At 49.8% G+C, this 24,326-nt stretch overlaps 1 protein-coding gene across 1 annotated transcript in view; it reads right to left on the bottom strand.

The window, feature by feature from the left end:
- Positions 1–1,208: 1,208 nt before the first annotated feature.
- The window catches only part of SF3B3 (splicing factor 3b subunit 3), a 28,132-nt gene continuing 5,014 nt past the window's right edge, over positions 1,209–24,326 (bottom strand). The window contains exons 7-25 of the mRNA XM_084270225.1: positions 23,442–23,545; positions 22,151–22,316; positions 21,558–21,653; positions 20,942–21,014; positions 14,836–14,987; positions 14,542–14,697; positions 14,019–14,174; positions 13,218–13,361; positions 12,151–12,273; positions 10,661–10,815; positions 9,430–9,604; positions 8,661–8,866; positions 7,691–7,847; positions 6,207–6,332; positions 4,944–5,156; positions 3,982–4,080; positions 3,386–3,529; positions 3,012–3,116; positions 1,209–2,074 (exon numbers count right to left, since the gene is read on the bottom strand). Coding sequence (XP_084126351.1) covers positions 1,934–2,074; positions 3,012–3,116; positions 3,386–3,529; positions 3,982–4,080; positions 4,944–5,156; positions 6,207–6,332; positions 7,691–7,847; positions 8,661–8,866; positions 9,430–9,604; positions 10,661–10,815; positions 12,151–12,273; positions 13,218–13,361; positions 14,019–14,174; positions 14,542–14,697; positions 14,836–14,987; positions 20,942–21,014; positions 21,558–21,653; positions 22,151–22,316; positions 23,442–23,545 — 2,691 coding nt within the window. The 3' untranslated portion in view covers positions 1,209–1,933. The remainder of the gene's footprint in view (positions 2,075–3,011; positions 3,117–3,385; positions 3,530–3,981; positions 4,081–4,943; positions 5,157–6,206; positions 6,333–7,690; positions 7,848–8,660; positions 8,867–9,429; positions 9,605–10,660; positions 10,816–12,150; positions 12,274–13,217; positions 13,362–14,018; positions 14,175–14,541; positions 14,698–14,835; positions 14,988–20,941; positions 21,015–21,557; positions 21,654–22,150; positions 22,317–23,441; positions 23,546–24,326) is intronic.

Genomic DNA, 24,326 nt, shown 5'->3' with positions numbered 1-24,326 from the left:
TCCTGCCAGGAGCGTGAGACAAGAGGGAACGGGGCACCGTCCTCCCCCCCCCATCACCCCAAAAAAAGCTCCTGGGGAGAGCTGGCTGCCTCTGTGCTCCTGGGCATCCAAGGAGGGTCAACGAGAGAGACCAGCTATCAAAGGGGGGGTCAGCGCTCCCAGGGAAACGCGTGGGAAGGAATGTGCTTGGGCCTGCGAGTGGAGCGCGCTGGGATTCCCCTGGCGCGGAGTCAGGGCCGCGGCTGCTCTCCCGCTGCGCTTCCCTGGGCACTGCCCCGGCCTCCCGTCAGGATGCGGAGCGGGGCACGGAGCCGGGCCAGCTCCTCACCTACACCCCTGGCGGGCGCTGGAGGAAGCCATTTACCAGCCTTCCCTGCCCACGTACCCGGCCCTAAGCAGGGCCGAGGAAGGGCCGGGGGAAGCGCGGAGCGGAGCGGCACGGCCACCCTGGCACTTTGCCCTCCAAGGCTCCACCGCGCTGGAAAGCACCGTTGGTGCGAGCCGAAGGCAAACAGCCTCGGGGGCAGGAGGGCACAGCCCCAGCCTGGCACGGAGCCCCGGGGGAAAGCAGGGGCTGGACTCCCCCTCCCCACCCCCAGGACAATGCAGGAAAGGAGCGCAGAGCCCTTGGCACAGGAAGGGTGGGGATGACAGCAGCGGCTGGGTGGCCCTGGGGAGTCAAAGGGTGCGGCCCTGGGCTTATGAACACTCACAGAACAGGAAGGAGAGGGCAAAGGACAGGGCAAAGGAGAGGGCAGGTGCTCACCCTGCACACCAGAGGGAAGGGCAGGCTGTTCCGGGCACTTGCTTTTCCAAGGGCAGGCAGGAAGAGCGCCAGAGGATGGCAGAGGTGCTGTGGGATGGCAGAGGAGTGCACCCAGGAAGCAACAGCAGGAAGTACCTGCTGCGGGGGCGAGAGCTCACTGCCAGCTTTCACAGGCACAAACACCTTCCCCCCCAGACAGCTGCTCCTCCCAGAACCACAGCCAGGGCCTGGAAGGGCTAGAGAAACAGTAGCTGAGGGAAAGGACCCTTCCCTCTCCCCCTTCTCAGCAGAGCCCGAGGTTGAGGGTGTCCCAGCACTGCCAGAGGCAGGATTGGGGTATGGCAGGGTGCAGAGCTGAGAGCACATGTGGTCCTAGACTCAGCCCCAGCTCTGGGTCAGCAGCTCCTGGTGGAAGAAGATTTAAAACCCCCAAACTCTCAGACTTGTTTAAAAAACAAACAACAAAACACAGGCTTTTATTCTTCATGTGCTGCTCCCAGCCAGGGCTCAGAGACACGGCTCTTGCCAACGTTATTATGAAACAGCTCAAGCCCCAGACTCTGGCCTCGCTCCTCCCCAGCCCCAGGAGAGTCAACATTGTACAAAACTATTTACAGGGAAAACAGGGAGAAACAGGGTGCCCCAAACCCCCTTTAACGCTTCAGACAGAAACCTTCAAGACAAGCATGACAGTCACACTCTCCACACAGCCAGGCTTCCCCCTGCCCTCTCCCAGGGCTGGTGGAAGGCCAGAGATGCTCAGCTCCTGCCTAACCAGAGGGGCACAGCGATGCTGAGTCACGCCACAGCCCTTTACCAAAAGAGCTGGGATATTGCAAAACCTGCTTGGGCTTAGAGAGGCTCAGCTAGATCTGCCCTACCAGGGGGTTCCTGCCGAGCCAGCACAAGACACCCTGAGGGTCTCCCTTGGATTTCCCAAGAGGGGGAACCCAGACCTCAGCAGTGGGATGCGTCATCGGGAGACCTAAACATCAGAGATCCTATTTACTGGAGTCGTGTTACTCTGAAAGGTGAAGTGAGGGGAGCAAACCGGTATTTAAGGGGGGGGAAAGAAAAGCACACATCCCTCCTCCTCCTCTTCCCAGCTGTGCTTGGAAGAGCATCCAGAGGAGCCCAGGGAGAAGCTCTGCTCCTGCCAGCTGCTGCTCAGAAAGCGTAACGCGTGCGGATGTCTTCCAGCTTCTTGGACACCTCGGGTGGGGTCCGGTCCAGTTCTTCGGCCACATTCTTCTGTTTGTTGGGCTCCATGGAGTTGAACTGCTCACACAGGTCCCCATCGATCACATTCTGGAGGGACAGGGGAGAGAGCACTGAATGGACACAAGGGAGAGGCACTGAACCTTGCCTAAATGGGGAAAAATGGCAACAGTTTGTTCTCAGGAGCTTCTTAATCCTGTCCTGGAAACGGGACCCTGCTCGGTGACCTCATGGGATGAATAGCAGCAAATTAATTACTGGGCAGCCTGATTAAGGAAGGAGAAACCCCAAAAGCCTGGGCGCAGCTGAAGGATCGCACAAGGGGAGGGAGGATGGCTCTGACACAGCTCTGAGCACTGTGCTGGGGGGCACAGAGGATAACCAAAGGGCTTCCTCAGCCAGACACAGCTCAAGCCATGCACCCTGCAAGCCAGCCTGAAGGCCAAGGGCAAGAGCTGCCTCCATGCACAGATGGCTTCAGGGAGGCTTCCTGGTACCATGTGCTACCAGGGCCAGCAGTGCTGGACTTCTCCAGTCCCAGCTTTTAGCAGCCTCTTCAAGCAGCTCCTCAAGAGCAGCAACAGGCAGGAGCAGCCGTGGTGGTGTTTTGGGGTTTGGTTTTTTTGAGGTTTCCCTTACAGTGTGGCAGAAAAACAGCCGCATCCCCCAGGCACCACTGAGTCTGGCCCAGCCACGCGAACAGCTCCGCAATGCTGCCTGCCCCAGGGGGAAAGGGAGATGCTGTGGCAAGTAGAGAAGCGCTGCAGCAGCACCTCTGGGCTCGGGTCTCAAGAGCAACCCTCAGAAGGCTCATTACAAGTGCTAAGAAACCAAAACAGACACGGTATTAAGCGCTGCTCTCCTCCGAGCACAGCTCAGGCACTAGACCGTTCCTGCCATGATCACACCACCAGCTATGGTGTTCATCACTGCTGAGAGCAACCATGACTTGCTTCTGCCAGGCCTCAAACCAGCTCCATGTGCCAGTGCTCACACAAAGCAGCTGATCCCAAACACTCAGCCCTACCTTCACTGGGAAGTAGTAGGAGCGGAAGCTGAGATGGTCTCGTCCACAGAGAGGAGGGTGCTCAGATCTTAAGTGCATTTCCACGTGCTGGAAGAAGTCGTGATCCTGGGGAGAGGAAGAATCCATGAGAGAACAGCTTGCCACAGTGTTCCCACACTGGCTGGGGCACGGCCACTCCCAGGTTCTGCTGGCCCAGCACACAGTAGCCGAGGCCTGGTCACAGTTTCCCCCTCACCGCGGCCACTCTGGGCACACCCACAGATTTAGAATAAGAAAAGCCCTCAGCTCCTTGCAGAGCCAAGGCAGGAGGAGGAGCTGACAAAGAGTGCACAGAACAGCACCTTGTCCATAGCATAACAGCGGGGTTTGCTTACCTCATGGGAAGTAAAAGGGACCAAGATTCCTATCCCCCCAGATAAGGTGGTGTAGACAAGGGATTCAGAGCCTCCTGGGATCAGTGTGGTCTTCTGTAGGGAAAGCACTGTCTCTCCCACGTGGTAATTCATAATCACTTCAGCCTGAAAGTCAACCACAGCAGCACAGTTCTTCCTCTGACTCAGATAAAAGCATCAAAAGGCTCGCGAGAGGAAAGCGGGATCAATTCGGCCACCTGCTAGTTCTGAAACGCCTTTTCTAAAGGGAAAGCGCCTTCCACCTGGGCCAGATGGCAGAACTCAGCACGCTGCCAAATTACCCTCTGGAGCTGGACAGACGCATGTGAGGAACGAGGGGAAGTGGGAAAAGCAAGCGAGCACGCTGCTTCCATCAAACACTGCGGGAGCGGGATCGGGCGCGGTCTCAAACGCTGAACTCTGCTCCCAGTGACAGTGAAAACCCATCACCCACCGCATGGTAGGTGTGGAGAAGCAGAGCTGCTGACACGTCTCCTGGACAAGGCTGCAGAGGACTTTCCAGAAGAGCAGCATGTGCTTTTCCCTGCAATAACCACATCCTTCCCCTGAAGGATTACCTTCTGCGACGCTCCATTAAGAAGGCCCCTGTCCCAGAGAGCTTTGTTGCCGGTGGGATCCTCATCTACCTCATCATTGGTGTTGGGAGGCAGTCTCACCTGCATTGGAAGGGGAAGAAAGAAAGGGTCACCAAACTGTAGAGGAGCAGCACGTGAACTTTGGGTCTCTGAAAGGCTGCTTTCATGGACTCAACAAGAATCACATCACACTTAGAGCAAAGTCATTCATCTGCCCTACCAACAAGGCCTTTAAAAGGACAACAGCAGTGTCAGGACCAGCCTGGCACTAGTAGATCTCCCTGGGGGGTACTGTCAAAGTGGCCTGAAGGTGGCTCCTGATAAGGAAACAGTTTGATGGACACAGGGCAGCAGAAGAGAAGACGATTGATTTGTGTGTGTCAGCCAAATCCTGCATGCACAGCATCTGACACTCGCTGAACTCTGTACTCCAGAGCACCCGAGCACGCTTCAGGAGGAGATCAAAGCCCTGGCTGAAAGACCATCTATTCTCTCCTCCTCCCCTGCTGAAATTCAGCCAAGTGGGGAAGTGTCAGCACCGACAAAGCCAACTTTCAAGAGGAAGTGACAGAGAAAGCTAAATGGCAGTGAGGAGGTCCGGCCAAAGTGAGAGCGATAACCCCGATGCCAGCTCTCCTGGGTCCCTCTCGCAGTGCTGGGCTTTGTTTCAAGGCTTACTCACAGCAAGTTTTGGGGCAATTTCAACACAAGTTCCAAATGATTCAGAAATACAATCTCTGCCCTGCTGGTGCTCCAATGTGTTTGCTGTAACAAACAGCAGCCATCCACTGCAAAGATGGCAAGCTGCACCGTACCGAACAAGTGAGCGGCACAGGGCGTTGCCTCCAGCTCGGCAGCGACTCTCATTCTTTTAAGACAAATCATGGATGTTTTGAGGAAAAAGGTCGTGTCCAAAAAAGCCTCCACTTCTGAGGCACACTCACCACGCAGATGTTGCCGAACTTGTCTGCTCCAGCCACAGTGTCATAGTCCAGGAGAGTTGCTGTAGTGACCCACCGGGGGTAAGTGTCGTCAGCGAAGATGATGAGCTGGTTCTCGTTGCGTTTGTAGCGCACCCAGATGAAGCTCTCCTGCACGTCCGAAACAATCACTCTGTGCCCAATTGTTTGGATCCCGCAGATGTAGTTGGCAATGTGCTTTTGAGAGAAAGGACAAAGGTCAAGTGCTTCAAACAGAGGAGCAGAACCCATTAACTCTACCTTACTCCAACTGAAACACTCCTTCCCCCTGTGAACTGTGGCTCACTCCCCATTCCCCATCCTTCCCTCCAGTATGACCTCATTTCTGGCGCAGTGTTTTAGATCTGGAGCCCCAATGGGTTTATATCTGGAGCCCCAGTCTAAACCCAGTGCAGGACTTTGCCCTAACACCCACACACATCATTCTCAGCCTGCTAAGTAAGAGGAACATCTACAGAACAAGCGCTGCCAGGGAGCTCACAAAGCGAGATGGCAGGGATTGCTTCGGTGTCCTCTTGCTACTGTGGTCACAGAAGAGCCAAGCAAGCAAGCTTCTATTTTTCAGGTGAGTCACATTTTAAAGGGGGAAATAAAAAAACGTCCCAGTCTGCCTGGCACAGGCTCTGCAGTCCAGAGGAGAGGGAGGCACAGGTAGTAATGAGTTAGAAAACCATGCTCGGCAGCTTCTTGCCCTAACGCACCAGTAATGCTGAGCAAGAAGCATCATCTACTTCAAGGAGAAAATCCCCTTTTCAAGATTCTGGGAATGTGAAGAGGTGCTTGTCACGTATCCTCCAACTTCTGTCCCCAGCCTGCTGCTCATTTGGCTTAAGGAAACATTTCCAGCAGTTTCTTGTGTGTGGACAAGACCTTTGGCGTCTGCAGGAGGCCAAAGGCCAGGCCCACACAGGCTGGGGGAACTCCTGCACGTGGCCACTAACAGCCCACACCGAGGCATACAAAGAGGAACCTGTGACATCTGAATGGCCATGGGAAGGGGGTGTGTGTCAGGGTGCAGAGAGGCAGCGTGATAGCCCAGCCCGAGCTGCCAACACTGCTCCAGACACATGCACTCAGCGCACACCAGCGAGGCACAGGCACAGCCCCAAAATCCAAGCACACAGACTTGCTTGGGCTGGAATAGCAGCGAAACCCTTGGTTTCACTTCTGCTGCAAAGCATCACTCACTCCAAACGAGCAGCTCTGGTGAAGAATAAAAGCCAGTACCTTATTCTCACACTTCCGAAGCAGTTTCTTCTTGCCCAGGTCATATACACGCAAGAGCTTTCCAACTCCAATTAAGACTCTACCTTGAAACGGAGCAATAGCTGCAGGAACCTCCTCCACAGGGGTCTGGAGAGAGAAGAGGAAGCCAGTGAGGCCCCCATTAACCAAGCAAACCTTACACCAAGCTTCAGACTGGATTCAGCTAACGATTCGGTTGAAGCTCATTGGCCTGTGCCAAGGCTTTGAACGTAATCATGATCTTTTTCTACAACAGGGGCAAAAGGTCAGTCCTGTGCAGACTTTTTGACCACAGAGTGTACTGCACACAGTGCCAACAGAGCTCTAGGTAGTACAGAGATGGCACACAGCCAGCAGTGTGTCCCACCTGTAGGACTGCTCTAAGAGCCCCACACTGGGCAGGCAGCAAAAGATGACAAGGATCTTGTTGCCTCAGTTCTTAGTTTTGATTTATGCCCAACTGAAAGGCTTTCTACTTGGCCTAAAGCCACCCAGATTGTCTGTTTTTAAAACAAAAGCATGAATCTATTTCTGCCATCTGTTGCTGATGCTCTGGAGCTGCCACCGCAGAAAGCACTAAGTGTTACCAGTTATACTGCCCACAATCCCAGTAACTCAGATGGGGCTGAAAGATCTCCCACTGCCCATCAACCCAAAAGGATCCCACAGCAGAGAACAAGAATGTGTAGAGAGCTCCCAGTTACAGCGTTCCCAGCTTGGCTGAACCAGCTATGAGATGTTATTTCACACCACCAGCACTGTCAACTTCCACGTGGGTGTTTAGCAGCACCAGAGAAGGCCCTGGGCCAGGACAGAGCCACTCTTTGCATCAGGACCATAGAAGTGAACAAACATTCCTTTCCACCTGCTCATCTCAGCCATGCTGGAAGCACGTGGGAAGGAGAAAGGAATTAAGAGTTCTGCTGAAACCCTTGATAAAGCCCCAGGGACCCATCAGGCGAGTTGGTCACTAGGTGACTAATTATTTCTGCTTGCAACCAAAACAGCATCAGAGGGCAGATGACAGCTCACACCAGGTTCGTGTGGCCAGCCGAGGGCTGAGAGCCTTTGCACCAGGGCTCAAGTGACCCAAGTATGAATTCACTTTGTAAACAAGTACACAGAGCAGCTCTCTGAGCTCATATTCCAGAAAGGAAACAGAGCTGTTTCTCTCCCCTCCCACACAAGACCACAATCCCCCCTGCTCCTTTCCATTTACCAGTTAAGATGGGTGAGACGGTAGCTAAGGCTACAAAGGACTGGGACACAGATCTCCTGGGAGATCCATATATTCAATTCTCAGCTCTGCAAAAGATGTCCCAAATTATTTGAGGAGGCAGCTTACATTCTCCAAGGTTGCTTCCAGCATATAACATCACCATAATGCTCTTGCCCAGGATTCACTGAATGTCACTACAGCCCCCAGCTGGTAAAGTCACCCAAATGGACCTCTGGACCTCCCTCACCTTGTGCAGAAACTCCAGCTTCTCTCCACTGTTCACCAGCTTGTACGTGTAGACAAATCCCCCAGCAACCGAGCGTGGGTTCAGAATCAGGTCCTTGGCGACTCCCACGAGCACGTACCAGTCATCACCGGTGTTGGAGAAGCGGCACACAGCCACGCTGGGGAGAAGACACGCCAGGGGATCAGCGTGATCGCGACACAAACGAGCGCACAGCACAACTCGCCAGGCAGTGACTCGGGAGCCCAACCTTCCAGCTCTGACATTTCGCTTCCAGAGCTCATTCTGCCTCCCTGCAGAAGTGGTAATCACAGATTCCTCCATCCTTCCACACCCCCCATAAGCAACTGTAACAAGGAGCACTCTAACAGTCACATTCTGCCCCAAAAGATGAGTTAATGCTTTCACAGGTTGGACACCACCTAGCAATGCACAAAGCTCTACCGGAAGCCATTTTTCAAAGGCTCTTCCACTCTGGACACTGTACATCTAGCTTTCTTCATCTTCCAGTGTTATTTCCTGCCCTAGCTCAGGCAGGTTGGCAATCCTGGACAGAACAGGACAGAGTCAGCCTTTTGGTCCAGGGTGACCTAACTCTACTTCTCCTGCTGAAGCACGTGTTGTCCTTCATGGTTATTGTGCTGGTCTTCCCCTCCAGTCCCTCTAACACTTCCTTTAAGCTGAATCTATCTGGATGAGAAGGGGAAGCAAGAGATAGCAGCACATTCTCTTGTTCCTGGCTCTCTTATCTGTCGTTTACATCCCCATGTTGTTCTTTAGGCAGTGGGATGTGCTGACAGATGAGGGTGGGAAGGGAAGGCAAGACAAAAGCTTTAAGCACTCAGCAAACAATTCTGGCCTTTCAAGCCAGTCTCTGGATAACATGCTGCGTCTGGATTTCAACTCAGTGACAGCAGAACAAAAGGAGACACCACGTTAAGACTCACCCACCACAAGCAGAGATTCTTCTTACCTGAAGGCAGCTTCGTTCTGCTCGAGCTGGACCAGATCTAAGGTATTTCCCTGGATAGGGTTCATCACCCTGATAACAGAGGCCCACTGGCCATTCCCAGCCTTGGGAGCACCGAAGATGGACTCGGGAAGATTCTCGTTCAGAAAGGCTGCAGCCATCTCTGCAGCCAGCTCCCTCTCGTCTTCCCCCGCGGCCTCCACCATTTCCTGTGGCACGTTAAAGGACAGGAGAGAAGAGCAGCTCAGGGCATTTCCTTTCCACACAAGCATAGGATACAGGTCCCTTCCCAAAACTTCCCTTAAGTTCAAGCTTTTCAGGGCTACATACTACCAGTGAAGACACGAACCCCAGCTAATCCTAAAGCTTCCACCCACCCCAAAGTGACCGCCACAGGAGCCTTTGAGCTCAGAGCACAGCAGTGTCAGCTCTGCTCTACTCAAGGGGAGCAATTTCTCCAAATCAGCAACTCTGAAAACAACATGAGAAGAAGATAACCCACTGAAATCCAAACATCCTCAAACAGTCCCTAAAAGAGACTTACAGAAGCAGGATTGTCCTCCAGCATGGGGTTCTTAAACCCTGCTGTAACAACAGGCAACAAAAGGAGCATCTGGAAGCAGTGTATTCTGCTGAAGTCTGTTTTGAGGCAGATTCGCTCCCTTCAGCCCTTGCACTCACGCACCACCCAGACTTGTGGGCAACAGGAGCTGGGAGCTGTGGCTGTTGCCTCTGGGGAGCAGCTGTGTGTACCCATCCCCACTCCAAATACCTCGGCCATTTGCTGCTTCCTCTGTGCCTTAGTGGCCTCAGTGTAAGCGTTGTGGTCTGTCTCAATGATGATCAGGTTGTTGCTCTCCGGGTGAATGACAAATTTTCGGGGTGTGTACTGCAATGGGAAGGCAACCTGGTTGAAGACTGCCCCCAGTTTCTCCAGTGCCAAAATCCTGGGGGACAGAGACACATGTTAAACAAAGTCTGAAAATGACTGACCATTCTAAGAGAACGTAACTGGAGTTGAGCTTCACATCTGTGAAGCTGGATAGAACTGGAGACAGGCAGTGCCCTGCTTGGGACAGACAGCAGAGGAAAGCAGAACTAACAGCCTCAACAGGAGGCTACGCTGCGGGACAGGGGTTCTCCGCAGCACAGGGTCCCAGACTGGAGGGCTCTACTCTCTTGGGGTGCGTTCCTTCTGTGGTGCTGAAGCAAGTCCATCCCAAGAGGAGCAAAGAGCACACAGAAGAGGGCAAGCACACATTCAGGGAAAACATAATCTGAATCTAAACTATGATGCTGACTTTGACACGTAATCAAATGCTCCTCAGAGACACTTTAGAGTATGAAAAACTCAATGCCAAGTCTCTCTTCCTGTGAGTTGCCAGCTGAAATGCCAGTTCTTCTGGCATCTGGTGACTGAAAACCACAAGTCTCTCCAGAAAGAATGACTCCTTTAAAAGCAATGAATGCTGTAATATTTCAATGAGGACAGATATGAAAAAAGCGCCTGTTTGAGTGCATAAAGCAGAGCTCCTGAACTTGCCTTCCCCTATTATTCTATCTGTTTAATATCTAAGCTGAACTTTAAAAAAAACCCCAAAACCAAGTCATGTGGCTTATTTTCTGCAGAGCAGCCAGTTCAGATCTCAAACCACAAAATCCTAGCACACAACAGGTCCACATTTATTAGAAGCTTCCCTTCTCTCTAAGGATCAGAGAGTTTAAGGGTAACTGAAGCAAATTACATGTGTATTTTCCAGCTTTTCAAAATAACAAATCGGAGAAATGCACCCTTTTCCTTCCTGACAGCACATCTATCCTTGTGTCCACTTGTTTTCTGAAAGCTATCCCAGTGCTCCTGACAAATCAGTAGCCATAACCAATTAACCTCAACCTTCCCCACCGCTTTAATTCTTAAGCTAAGTGCTTTCACCTCTTTCCTTCTCAACAAGCACCACCCTTCCCTCTGCCCAGCAGCACCGGTGTCTGGCATGGGTTCTTACCTCAGAGTGTTAGTGGAGATGGCCACGATGCCCTCTGGGCACTGCTCCGATGCAAAGCCAGAGGCGAACTCCAGCGTCTCGTACGACAGAGGGGTCAGGTGGAAGCGTGACTGGTAGGAGTAACTGAGCCAGGAACGGCTCGACATGGCCAGCACCTGGGACAGACACAGGATGGATTTATTGGGAATGGATGGACAGTGCTGGACTCCTACCCACTAGAACCAGACTCTCCATCAGGATCAGAGCATCCCTTCAACAACGCTACTTGCTTTTGAGAGAGTTTTATATACATACACAGCAGGAAGAGAAACTTTAAAGCACTATCAAGACAAGTCCTCAAACTTAGGCACAACACAAACTCTTATCTCTAAGATCAACAAACACTTCTGTGTCTTTTTTTAAACAACAGCCTGATCTAATGGGAACAGATCTTTTAAAATAAGTATTTACTGCTTTGTCACAGATGTTGTAGCACCATAACCCAAGCTTACTTAAAAGAATCCATTTCAATCAAGTTAAGGGAACCCAAAGGAAGCAGCCAGACTTCTAAACTCTTCAGGTTTGCATGTGATGTATCTATTTCAGTGTGACCTTACTTTTTACCTGAGCAAAGCAAGCTGGAACTACACAGAACTGCTCACAGGCTACACCAAGCCCACTGCTAATAGGCCACAAGCAGCTTTTTCTCCCCACCTTATAAGACAAGGAACCGGTTCTGGTCTCAGAGCAAAAAAGCACTCAGCTATTCCACAGGCACCCTCTGCTAGAGGTGCAAAGCACCTCACCTCCCAGTTACTGCTGGTAGACCAGCAGCAGCAAGCTGAAGAGATTCACCCAGCATGCCACAGTGTTAAAGCAGAGCTCTGATCCCCAGATCCAGCCCCCTACACTGCCCAGCAGGATTTCTCAACTCTGAAGGTGTCATCCAAAAATGAGTCAAGCAGGGGGTGGCTGATCTCCCCAGCGCCACATCAGAAGGCCTGGAAATGGCACTTCTGATGAAACACGTTCTTCCCTCTATGCCAAATCCTGCAAGTGTTTTCCTTGAACCACGCATGGAGCAGTCCAGCCCCTGGCTGAGATGTTCCAAACAGGAGATGAACATCCCTTGCAGCAAGCAGTCAAGGGGCAGCAAGATTTCTGCACTGGGCTCTTTCCATCCCTGTGCACTAATGCAGGTAAGGCAAGATCTATCAGCATCAATAAGCCCAAGAACCTGCTCAGAGCTTTCCAGAGAACCTGCTAACACAGCTTATGGGCCAATTCAAAGAAGGCAGGGCAGCACTACATGTTACTTCTTAGGAAGTAAGGGGAATACCATCAAGAACAAGGATGCCTGTGGGAGAGGCATTGTGTCATTCTACTTCCCACCCTTACCCAGAGGACCCTGCTGTGCTGGCAAGGATGCTTCCCCACCCCGCCCACCAAGAGGGAAAACCAGGGTGCTGCATCCAGGGAGTGGATCTGCACTCCTCTGGAGCTCAACTCACCGCCTCCTGGCCTTGCATTCGGACTCTGAAGAGCTTCACAGGCCGTGAGCCCAGGTATCTGGTCCTGGTATCGGAAAGGTCGCCCGTGACAGGGTCCAGGACAGTTCGCAGCAGCACACCGTTCTTGACATTGGCAAACCAAGAAGTTAGAGCAACACCACAGATAAGAAGTTACTAGTTACAGCCATTACTGAGCACTGAGCAGCAATTCCAGAAGAATTAGGTGTTTGTTTTCCTAGCTTCCAACACAACTCCCTTCTCCAGCCACGTTGTGCCTAAATTGGTTCTTAATGTTAAACAGCACAGCTCCTGCAGGGCAGGAAGGAATCACTGTACAGCTCCTGAATCACTCCTTCAAAACAAAGAGGCCAAAAACCAGACCAAGAAGTCTAGCATATCACATAAGCCACAAAAAACCTGAGGGCTGATTCCAGGTCCTAATCCCTCTTGGTACAAGGCAGTCAGAGAAAATCTCATGCTGCTTAAGAAGAACTTCCATTCTGACACCAAACTTGAGGCATGTGAGAGAACCTAGACCACTCTGAATATTTTTACCACATGTTGAATTGTCAAAACAACATTTTTTGGTCAGAGATCACAGAGTTGAGCACTGGATGCAACAAAAAGCTGTGCAGCAGCCCAGCTATTAAAGCAGAGCCTACGGTTGTGGGCAGTTACTTTTTTGATACTCTGTCCTACAGGGAATTTTCTAAAGAAATGCCCAACAACTTTTCCCCAGAATTTAAGAATTTTGTTTAGAACATGCCCTGTTTTTGGAAGGGCTGCTGGGGGGGGGGAGTACAATTTGTCCTATGTGATGCCTGGGACAATATGCTGTCTTTTGACTAACCTCAAGGCTAGAAACATATGTGAAACTTGCACCTCTACCAAGTCACAGGGTGAATTCCCCAGTCCCAGTTGTGAAGCACGTTGTAACGAAAAGAAGAGGGGACAGTCAGGCCTTGTCTTGTTGCAGGGCACAAGGTTAATTCTGCGATTGTACCTTCTGGGGAAGGCTCACCAAGACACACCTGCCAGACCCAGGGCTGACACACGGAGACACTCACCTGCAGCCCGATGTTGAGGTACAGAAAGCCAATGGAGCCCCTCTCCCCCAGCTCGTCCTGCTTCTCTGTGCCACCCATCTCCACAATGCAGAGCGACTCGGGCTGCGCAGGAAGCGCCTGCATACTCAGCGGCTGTAAGCAATCCTGTGGGAGGCAGGGGAGAAAAGGGGTGACCACATTAGTCAGCAAGGCTTGGCATGGCAAGAGGGATTCAAGCTCCATCTAAGGGGCTCAGAGATGTCCTTTTAAATCTCCATAAAGGAGCATTCAGCACAGAAAAAAAGGAAGAAAAAGTCACAACAGGCGCTGGCTCTGGGGATTTTGGCAAGCAGGAGTGGTAGCAGTGCTTTGGAAAAGACAAATTGGATCCTTCCAAACTGTTCTAACACAGTTTGTAGTTACTTAGTGTGGAGAGACCTGAGCAAAGTTTTGTTACTTCAACCATTCTCTCAATGTTCATTTGTTGCAGGGAGAGGAACAATAATGCTGTTTTGCTGCTGACCTGCTTGCAGGATGAACCTGATTTTACTGCAGGCAGAAAAGTCAGACAAAAGAGCAGTGCTTTCATATCTCATCAGCCAAACCCTGAGGTATGGGTGAGACTGATCAAACCAGGGAACCCGTTACAGGTTAGGATCCAGGGTTATGCTTCCTCCCAACCAGTAGAGAGAGGAGCCACCCAAGTTCCTCACTTCCAGTCATTCACACAAATGACACCTTAGATGGACCCAGCCCACCTCTGGAGTTCCCTTCTGAACACTTCAAGCCAATGGAAGAGGCAGAACCAGCACAGCTACTCACCGACGGGTCGAGGGAAATGATCCTGACAGTGTTGTCCACCAGCCCAACAGCAAGGAACCGGGAGCGCTGCTCCCCAGGGGGAACGTTGGCCAAGCTCATGCAAACGACATCAGCCGACATTTCTTTTCTCTCTGTGTACTCATTCAGCTGTCCTGACTGAGACAGGAAAAGACAAGAGATTATTAACCAGCCAGCTGTCTCTTCACACCTTCCCCATATCAGGTTTTTTACTTCTTTAAAGACAGTGCTTTAGACTTTTGGTATTTTTAAACACGTTTCTTTATAGCCTTATTTCAGCTACAACTGGAAGACCCAGAATAGCAGCAGCAGGATGCAACTCCCAGCCTCCAATCATGAACTTCAGAGACTTTAATTAGCCATCTCAGACCAGCCCAGGTATGCAAGGCTTTGATCTGTCTCATTCTAGAAGGATGCTTCACTACAGAATCCTCTTCCACAGGTCTGGCACGGCCCACACTCTGCCCTGCTCTTCCAAACTCATTCCTAACATTATCACACATACCGGGTCCATCTCAAAGTAAACCAGTTCTCCTCCAGTCAGCGCTATCACTACTTGTCTCTGGTTCACAGCACATTTCACAATGGTTTTCTTCCCTGGTGTTTTCCACTCATTTACTCTCTTATCTGCTCGGATGTGCCGGATCCCATCTGGATAAACCTGAAGAGAAAAAAAAGGCCACATCAATTCTGTATGTACCATCCCATCTCAACTCCCATCTCACTGGTGCTTTTGACACAAAAGAGGCCAAGCACAGAATGGCAGACACAAGCAGATGTATCAGAAGTCTTCCATTACCTGGACCAAAGCATCATCCCCAAGAAGAGAGCAGGACAAGGTGGGTGTAGTACCCAGGAATCCAGAGTCAGTCACTTCTTCTACAGTCTCTCCGATAGACAGCACCAGCGTGGCATTTACGAAGGACACGATGATATAGGCGTCAAATTCATCTGGTCAAGGGAGACAGGGAAAAAACAGCGCTGATGAAATAACTGCAAGACTTTCCAACAAAGTTAGCAGCCTGACAGTTGTCTAGCAGCAGAATTCCTGTGATAATTACATCTGCTGGCAGCACTACGCAAGTTCGTTCTAGGACACGCTGTCCAAAAGCCAGCCACTCCTAGACTCCAAACAATGCACAACTGGGCCAAGGATCAAATGATGACCCAGAGAGAGTCAATTCACAATACTCGGGGTTCTGGCAAGCAGGACTCCTGCCTACTTTTATCAAAGACAGCACAAGGTCTAGAAGCATTTAAGATACTTTTCCCACCTCGCATGAGGACCTGAACCCAGATTTAAGGCCTGATGCAGTCAAGCACAATGCTCCACTGCAACAATGTCAACACAAGGAAACCCTCTGCAGAACCCATACCACACATGCTGCAAGCAAGAGGTCACAGGACCTCATCTCTGCCTACTATCACATCATGTAAGGCTGCAGAGAACAATTAGGGTGCAGAGCACCACAGGAACTCGGGTTAGCCTGCTCTGCTCTCAGCAGAAGCAAAACCAGCTCAGCTCTACAGTCTCCTGGGATGAGACACAATTACAGTTTTTTTGTAATCACTGACCTTTGCTTCTGCTGGGACAAGCCACAGTATGTGGTGGACAGATTTTGGGACATTTTGCCTCAAGCATTTCTTGGTACAAATGAAGCCATCAGCAAAAACAAAAGACATCAGTCTCTGGCCCTGCGGGGTAGGATTGCGAGACCCTGCGGCTTTAACACCTGTCAACAGCTAACTGCACAGGCACAGTGTGCTGGGCTGCTGTGCTTCAGGATGATGAGACCCCCAGAACAGTCTCTCTGTGACCACCCGGGACGCACTGAGTCTGTGCCAAGCCTACCACTGCATGCCCACCATGAACATGCATGAAATCTCTTGGAACCAGAACTTGAACTGAGTAAAAGCAGTGCCATCAAGAGCACAACCGTACACCCTGAGCCCTCACCATCACCACCACCAGAATCAAGGGCCTCCCACCACGAAGACAACATCAAGATACAGAGGACCAATGAGAATGCTGCTGGATCCATGGGTGGTGATATCTCTCTTTATCTCTGTTTTTCTTTCTCTCTCCTCCTTTCTTTCTCCTTTCAAGTAATACTGTGCCGCACGGGACTTTGCTCACCTAGTTAAACTGTTCTCCAGTTAAGTAGTTGTTATTGACTTAAGGCAAGTGGTTGCTAACACTTGTGTTTGTCTTAATAAATTGTTAAGATTGGCTGGCGCCGTTTCACCTTAATTCAGTCCAAGGGTATCATCATGAACGTGGTTATAGGTCCCATGGGGACGGAGGACATCCTAAATAGCTCGTTTCAGGCCACAACACAGTATTTATTACCTGCAGTACTGGCTTCACCAAAGAGAACAGCTTGGAGAGTCCAGTAGCTTGGATGCAGAAGAGCTATGCTAATCAAAATAGTCTTAAGAACTCACTTGGAAATAGGGAAACTGTGGGAAAGGAACACAATAGGACTGGGCAAAGGGAATGTCCTGTTTCACCGCTGTTCAATTTCATCCCACAGAAAGCGATAGGCTTTCAAGATGGGGAGAGGAGAGTCTCATTAAAACATAACAACAAAAGCAACAGAAACAATGAAGTCTGTTGGGAAAGACAGTCAGGAGCCTCAGTGGAGAAGTCAGATTGCCTCAGAGAAGCAAGGCTGTTTCTGCTGCTCTCATCATGCAAGTGCTGTTTCTTAAAGGGAGAAATTCCTCACTTTAACTGAGCTCACCCCACAGCTCAGGCTTACAACCCCACAGCACAAGGCATTCAGCAGAGGCGAGGGTACAGTTCTGGCCCTGGAGCAGAGTTTTTCCCCATAATTTGCAAACACAGGAGACACGAAGTGGCCAATGACTCTCTGAGCAGAGGAATGTAACCATCACTGGGATGAATAGAGGCCACCAAGCAAATGCCATGCAGCAGCCTAAAGAAACTGAAGCCGTTTAAAGGAAACCAATACTTCAGGAACTGATCCTTTTCTTATCCGCCCCGTTTAAAGGGAGACACTGCCAAACCTGCTGCGTCATTTTATAACAGAAAGTTCTTACATACAGCTGAAAATATGCAAGTGAAAAAAAGAAAACCCACATCATTTTTCTCTCCAACATCTGGTACACAGACCACAGATCCAATCAAACTGAAGAGCTTTGTTTAATTAAAGCAATTCCAACAGCGGTCTGCGGCATAAACTCCGTTATTAAGTGGTCACAGCCTATAACCTCCAACATGCTCTCAAACCCCACAAACAGGAGCTGGTCCCCTTGGAGAAATGAGGGAACAAGAACTCAACCTGCACACAGAAACCCATCAGCAACAAGAGCTATTTAAACACTGGGCTTAACAGGAGAGTTTCTCTGCCGTTAGCAGCTGATGTAAGAGTTAAGATGTACCATCACACGCTGACTACTTTCCACACCCAACAGCAGCTTCTCCTACAAACTCACATGAATTTTTCAACGCCAAAACCCTGCAAGAGTTCCTCGATCGCTCTCAGCAGAACTCCTCACAGTTCACAAGCTAAGCATTTAATTCATAAATATCCCGTAGACAGGATGTTCTAGAAATTCCATGTCAGAGACCATTGCTGCTTTCCAAACTTCTTGAGAGCTGCTGCTTTCCTCCCTGGGGACTGTGGTTCTCAAGATAAACCACCCTGTCCCCAGCTGGAGGCTTAGCCACGTGATGTGGAGCAGGACAAAACTCCCGTTTGAAACCAGCACCGATTCACCTCCGAACGAAAATATATTCCTACCTCTTAAAACTTTTTTAGCTCTCTCTTTTCACTGGCTTACAGCTCTATTAAAGCATGCCTTGAAGTCTGTGTCAATAATAGTGACAAGTGCATTTTTTCTGGAAGTCCAGGAGCGTTGCTTAATGCCTCTCGGCTGGAGCTTTTGAAATGAAGGGGTTGAATTACCAGGATGAAGTCAGTGAATAAGAGGCATTCATCTCGAGTCACACAATGCAATTTTGGTTTAGAAAACACAGCAGCCTAGTTGAAGTTAAGGAGACTAAATCCCCAGGGCACACTGAGAATTATTCTCAGTTAGAAGAAGCGATCTACAGATTTTAATATGAAAGGAGAGCTGCTTAGCTCTGCACAACCCCCAAGCACAACATCAGGCTGCCCAGAGGTTTCAACAGATAGAGGTTATTTTGTAGGCAGACACAAGACTTGAGAGATGCTTGTTACTGTTCTAATTGCTCCTGTTAGCTCCTTTCAGTGAGTAACAGAGACGTTTTAAGGGCTCTGAAGAACCCACAGCTGGGCCCCCTCGCTCTCCTGCCCCTTCGCTACAATTTCTATGCGGCTTCATGTGCACGTCACAGGGGGTTATGAAAACACCGCGGGTCAGCCCATGAACTCTACACCACTGTCCTTTCTGTTTCTTGTCATGGATTCAGTTTCTGTTAGTCCATGAGAATTCCACTCCCACACGCCTCCCTATACCCGGTACTGGCTTCTTCACACTCCGCAGCGTTTGAATTTGCACAGACAGGAAGGCAGTCACCACCGGCTCAGGTGTTCAGCGAACAGACAGATGAGCAGTGCAAAAATCCAGGATTATTCTGATTTAAACAATACTGGTGGGATGACAGCACATTTCCCCAGGCTTTTGTTTACTACTGCATGGAGACTCCACAGCTGCAGACTGCACATGGCTCTGCACACAGGAGTGCCAAGCAGGGAATGCACTCGCGTCTACTTCTGCAGCAAAGCACACAGCCCTCTAGCTCCTCAGACCTCAGGCTTTAACTGCAGGAGGGGGTCTGGTCCAAGCTCCATCCACTTCTATCTGATGGGCAGACAAAGCAGCCAGGAGCCCATCGTCAGGTGGAGTCAAAACACCCCCAAAACGCACGCCTCCGATTTCAGCAAGCACCAACTGCTCTGCAGACACACAGTCAATGATTTTGTTCCCCCAAGGCAGGAGTTGCCTTCTACTCCTCAGCTGAACTATGAAAGCAACAACCTCAAACTACACAACAGCTTCAAGAATTCATGGACTGAACAGCTCAGTGTAAAAGCTGCCCCATGATTTTGGGATGGGATTTTGGGATTCGCTGCAGTTAACCTGTGGGACAGTACAGGAGCCCCTAGCAGTAGGTACACACCTGTGATCAGCACCTCCACCACCAGCCACCTGTGGAAGAAAAAAAGAGGCTTGGTATTGGTAGTGTGCATCACCACGTACCAGCCAAGGTTAGTATGTGCTTGGAGAGCTGCAAACCTGTCTGTGTCTCTCAAGAGGCCTGGCAGCACGCACGCCTTGGGGCACGGGCAGAGCCAGGCAGCCCCACACTGCAGACCCAACGCTCAGAAATGGCACTTAGGTAGCTTTGAGATCAGACATGTGACCAAGGAGGTTCCACTGTCTTCCTGATTCAAACCCATCAGAACCATGTCTGAACTCAGAGGGTTGTAACCCAGAGGTGGGTTTCAGGTAACTTCTAACTGCATGCAAACAGTAACATGGTTCCCAACGGCCACAAATTCCAGCCTTTCTGAAATAAAAGATCTTCATGCTGGAACCTGGAGAATTTGGAAGGAGGGAAAGAAGAGGGAGTGCAACTGGTCTGGTTTATGTAGGTTAGCAATAGTCCTCCAGCTCCTGAGATGTCAGTCATCCTCTAGAACCCTTTTTAGGTTTTAAAACCATAAGGTGATGTCAGAAGCCTTCACCTCTCAGAGGGGGCAAATGTGACCAACCCCTTTTTCAGAAAGGAGAGGCAAAGGTCTGTCACTAACAAACTGGAACACCTCTTTAAAGAGAAGCATGCATTTTTGGTATGAGCTATAGAAATACTTTCCTTCTGCCCCTTTTATTTCTGGGGAACATGAAGGCACTTCTTGCTTAAAGCTCCTTCCGTGCTGCTTCAGTAGTACACAAGCCTCAGAACACGAGCGTGGGTACTGACAGCAGGCCTCAGATGGCAAGGCAAATCCCACAGCAACGTCTGGAATTCCCACAGGGTTACTGGCTCCCCGGAGGACACGCTACACTCTGACTGAAAACAAGATACAACGTCACCACAAGAAGCTAAGGTCTCTACTGCAGTGGTCTGGCAACTCTATACCCAGTGTGTAAACACACAGGAAGCCTTTGTGGGATTTACACAAAACACTGCCCCAGAAATAATCACAGAGACTCTCCACACCCAGCAGAGATTCGCTTCAGGCTTTTTAGGTATTTCTGAGGAGCTCTGACCTCACCCTGAAGAGGAAGGACAAGGGATTACACTTCCTCTTGTACTTCAGGAAGGCAAGCCTGGTGTTTCACATCGGGGAAAAAACCAACCCCAAGCCCACAATCCCCTATGTTCTGCCAACTTTGAATCCTGACCTTCCTGAAATGGGCAGCACCCTATACACGGCTGGGTTTTTGGAACAGGAGTGTGTCCTAGCCCAAAGCTACTGTTTTCTTTGCAGATACGCATAGAAGGAAGTAATAAAATACAGACACTGTTGCTGATTTATCCACTTTGTTCCATAATTTGTATTCCAGGCTGTCACAAAGAGCTGATTACTGCAGTTGTCAACACGCATATAAAGAATAGCCAGCAAAACCCAGGATCATTGTCTGCTGATGTCAGAGCAAGAACTTATGGAAAGTGGGAAAGGATGAGTTCAGCAGCTCCAGGCTGCAAGCATACAGCTGATGCAGCATGTTGGGTGAAGGATGCAGCTGCAGGCAGGTGCTGCTTTGTCAAAGGGAAACATGAGAATTTTAGGGGATCAGAAGGGGCAAACATGTGGCTGCTGATTCAAAAGGTAACTTTGGGGACTGCACACAACCATCACACAGCATCCTTCCTATCTCCTCGGGCAGGAAAAGGAAAAACAGGAACACATGATCACCTCCATGTGCTTTAGGAGAGCACTGCTTACCTTCAACGTGTCTCCTCACGGTCCATACGGCGTTGGGGTTACCAGGCAGCTCTGAGACAGCCATTTCAGATACCTAAGAGTAAACAGGAAGACGGTTCTTCAGCAAACAGATGTTTAGACTTACTGAGCTCTGTCACCAAACAACCCACGGTTTGTAAAGCTTTCCCACAATCGGGCAGGAGAACTCATAACTCCCCATTCTGATGCTCTCTTCCCCATGCCAGATGTGCTACAGGCTATAATAAATTCAGCAGTGATGTGGCAATGTTAGAGCTCTGGATGAACAGCTTTAAAACAAGGTCACCCACCCCCAGCAAAGAGATCGGCAAAGAGATCAGCAGCAGAACACCTGGCAGAGACACCAGGAATGTTTCAACTCAGGACACTCAAGTGTCAGAGACACAATGCAGGTGGCTGGAGTCAACTAACAAGAAGTGTTCGAGCAAGCAGGAATAAACAGCACAAGGTTTCTATTTCCAAGAAGCAAGCCTAGAGAAAATTGCTCTCCTGACTGTAGCAAAAGGAGAATCACTTCATTTCATGACCCTTTCTTCAAGGGTTGCCTCCCACTGTCCCTGGCTCTCAAGCTCTTCTTCTACAGTGCTGCAAGTCTTACCTCAAGTCCATGTCTTAGAACCCTCAGAGATGACCGGGGCCCCCGACCACAAGCCACGTACAACTGGGGTGTGTCTTCGTTGGCCAAATCCGCTATCTGCACAGAGAAAAAGCATCAAACACCACCCACAGGGAAATGAAGCTAAGCTATATATGCCACACTACTGCTTTAAGAATGGCTTTTTCCATGTACTGAAAGCAGTGAAGGTGCCCTAGCGTGTACCATCTGCTGCCCTGAAACCAAGTCAAGCCTTAACCAAACTCTGCAGAGCTGGTCTGACAGTCAGCGCAAGTGCAGCACAGGTCTACTAGTCAACACCCTGTGTCCAGATCTACATTCATCCCCACAGGAGTCAAAGGCTGCCAGGGCAGGTACCCCTCTTAGGCAGCTGCTGGAAAATTCAGCATGTTCGCTTTTCCATCAGCATTTAGCATAGAGCAGTGTTCCTGGGAGGGTAACAGAGCCCTGGTGACTCCACTTACAGACAAGTGCTCCTCAGAAAAGCTAAGAGAGAAGTGATGCACCTACGATCAATTCCTCTGTAAATGAGAAAGGCCTCGTGTGGTGAACAGAGCTTGCTGATGGCCACGTACCTGACAACACAGAATAGGAGACAAACTGTCCAACTCATCCACCAGCACCAGGTTCTTGAGAGGTCGTGGCTGGAAAAAGAATGTATCTCCTTCCTCAAGAGGCATGGCAGAAGAAAACTCTGGCTCCTCATCGTCATCACCCAGGTGAGCTATCTGGTACAGGTAACTTGAGACAGAAAGCAAGAGCAACAGCATGTTCAGCACAAAGCTCACATAGCCTTCTCCATGTAAGGCTTAGGTAGATATTCAGACATTCTCTAGGTGACACAGCTATTAAGATTCAGCCTTGTGGATTGTCTTCCTGCTAGCAAAACGTTTAAAAGGAATCGGAGGCAAGCAAACCCAAACCTGCCACTATCTTCCCCCCTCCAAGCCTCCTGATTTGTAGCTGTCACTGACAAGGTAACCAGAAAACAGTGTTTTCTGTTTACCCTTGAGCCTTTCAGATATTCCTGCCTTAGAACCAAAGCACCAACTGACAGGCGAGGCCAAGAGCAAGGCCAGCAGCTAAGACTGCAACTCCAGTCAAAAACAACAAGGTGAGAGCATTCCAATAAAACAGTTAACCTCATTCCTTACTCCCTTTTATAAGCTTGAGTATCACAACAATCCAAGTTAAACGTCAGAGGAAAAGATAAGACCAGAAAGATCAGACAGATTTACTTCCTGGCTTTAATAAAGCTCAAATGAACATGGCTCCCTCAAAAGCCTGGTTTATACCAGGGAATTCAGATTCACTCTGCTTATCTGGCTGGAGCTCCCTCAGGTGGCTGATTGCAGATGCAGTCAGAATAAACAAGTATTAGTCTCTGTTCTTGTGAATCCCCCACTTAGACACTGCTAAGCCACCTTCAAAGGAGCGCAAAGCCTTGAGTCTTCAGAATATTCTAGAACCCCAACGGTGAAGTGAGAAAGCCCTCTGGTATACATCTATTAAGAAAAGGATCAGTTACTAATAACAAACCTGATCTACTTCCAAGTGTTCTATGACAAGTGATCAAACTAATTAATTGATGATTCGCCTGGCCATGCAATGGAGTCTCTATGAACTGCACACACTCAATTCTTCCCAAACCTACTGCAACTGCATGTAACCTCCTGTTCCCTGCACCACAACAGCTAATCCAGGTCCAAACAAGAAGAATATTACCTCATTCACTCACAGCCTAGCCAACTGTTCTGCTCAAGCTGCTTGAATGAAGGTGCTGTCTTTCTATGTTAAGTTCAAGAGTCAGTCTGCAGTCCCATACAGGAACAGGGGAAAACTGCCGACGTGAAATTGTTTACTCACTGGTTTCCAAATTCAGATGCCACGAAGAGGAACCCCGTCTTCAGCACACACATGGCAGCAGCAACAGGAACAGTGTCAAAGTACTTCAGCCGAATCTCTGTTACCTGAAAGCAGAGGAAACCTTGACTGTGAAGTACTAGAGCCATGCATGTGTGATTTAATAAAGCACAGGCTGCCAAGACAGGAAGCAAGAGAGCAGGCCAGGCGTAACCACATCAGTAGTTTAAGGCAGCAGGTTATAAATCACAAAACCCAGCAAGTTGGACTGCCTGCTTTATTCTAAGGCTTTCTGGCTTTGGTAACACTGAGTCAGTTTGGAAAAAAACAGTTGCAAAAATAGCAAATGTCTTCTTTCTTTCAGCCAGCCTGCTTAACTGAACACCAGCCAGTCGCCACCATGCAAAACAGTAACTGTCCTGAGTGAATTTCTACGTTTGATCCGGGCATAAACTTGGTGAAACATCAAAGAACAATCTTGCAGCTATGCTACACAGTCACCTGTACCACGTTGGACATATTTAGATTAAGGACAAGCTAACCTTCAACATTGACTCAAAAACTGCAGGAGCCATCTTCCTGTTGCAAAACACTTGGGAGAAGCAGCAGCAAGCCACTTCAAACCTGCTATTTCAGCTCACAGGCCAGCTATACCAAGCCAGCCACCTCATCTGCAAAAACCACTGGTGGCAGCTTGTAAATATTCAATTCAGAGATGAAAGAGAGCACCTACTGTGACCAACAGAAACCAAAGTTCCCCAGAATTAGTTTCTGGAATACTCTCTAGCAGGTTCACAGACTACACCTTACATCTTTTGAAGGAAGGACTGCCTGTACAATACCAAAGACGTGCTTGTGACTCTGCAACATCAATCTCACAGGATCCTT

The sequence above is a fragment of the Gallinula chloropus genome (genome assembly GCF_964237585.1).
Source record: "Gallinula chloropus genome assembly, chromosome: 13".
Taxonomy (NCBI): Eukaryota; Metazoa; Chordata; class Aves; order Gruiformes; family Rallidae; genus Gallinula; species Gallinula chloropus.
This window is presented reverse-complemented; position numbering and strand designations above follow the sequence as displayed.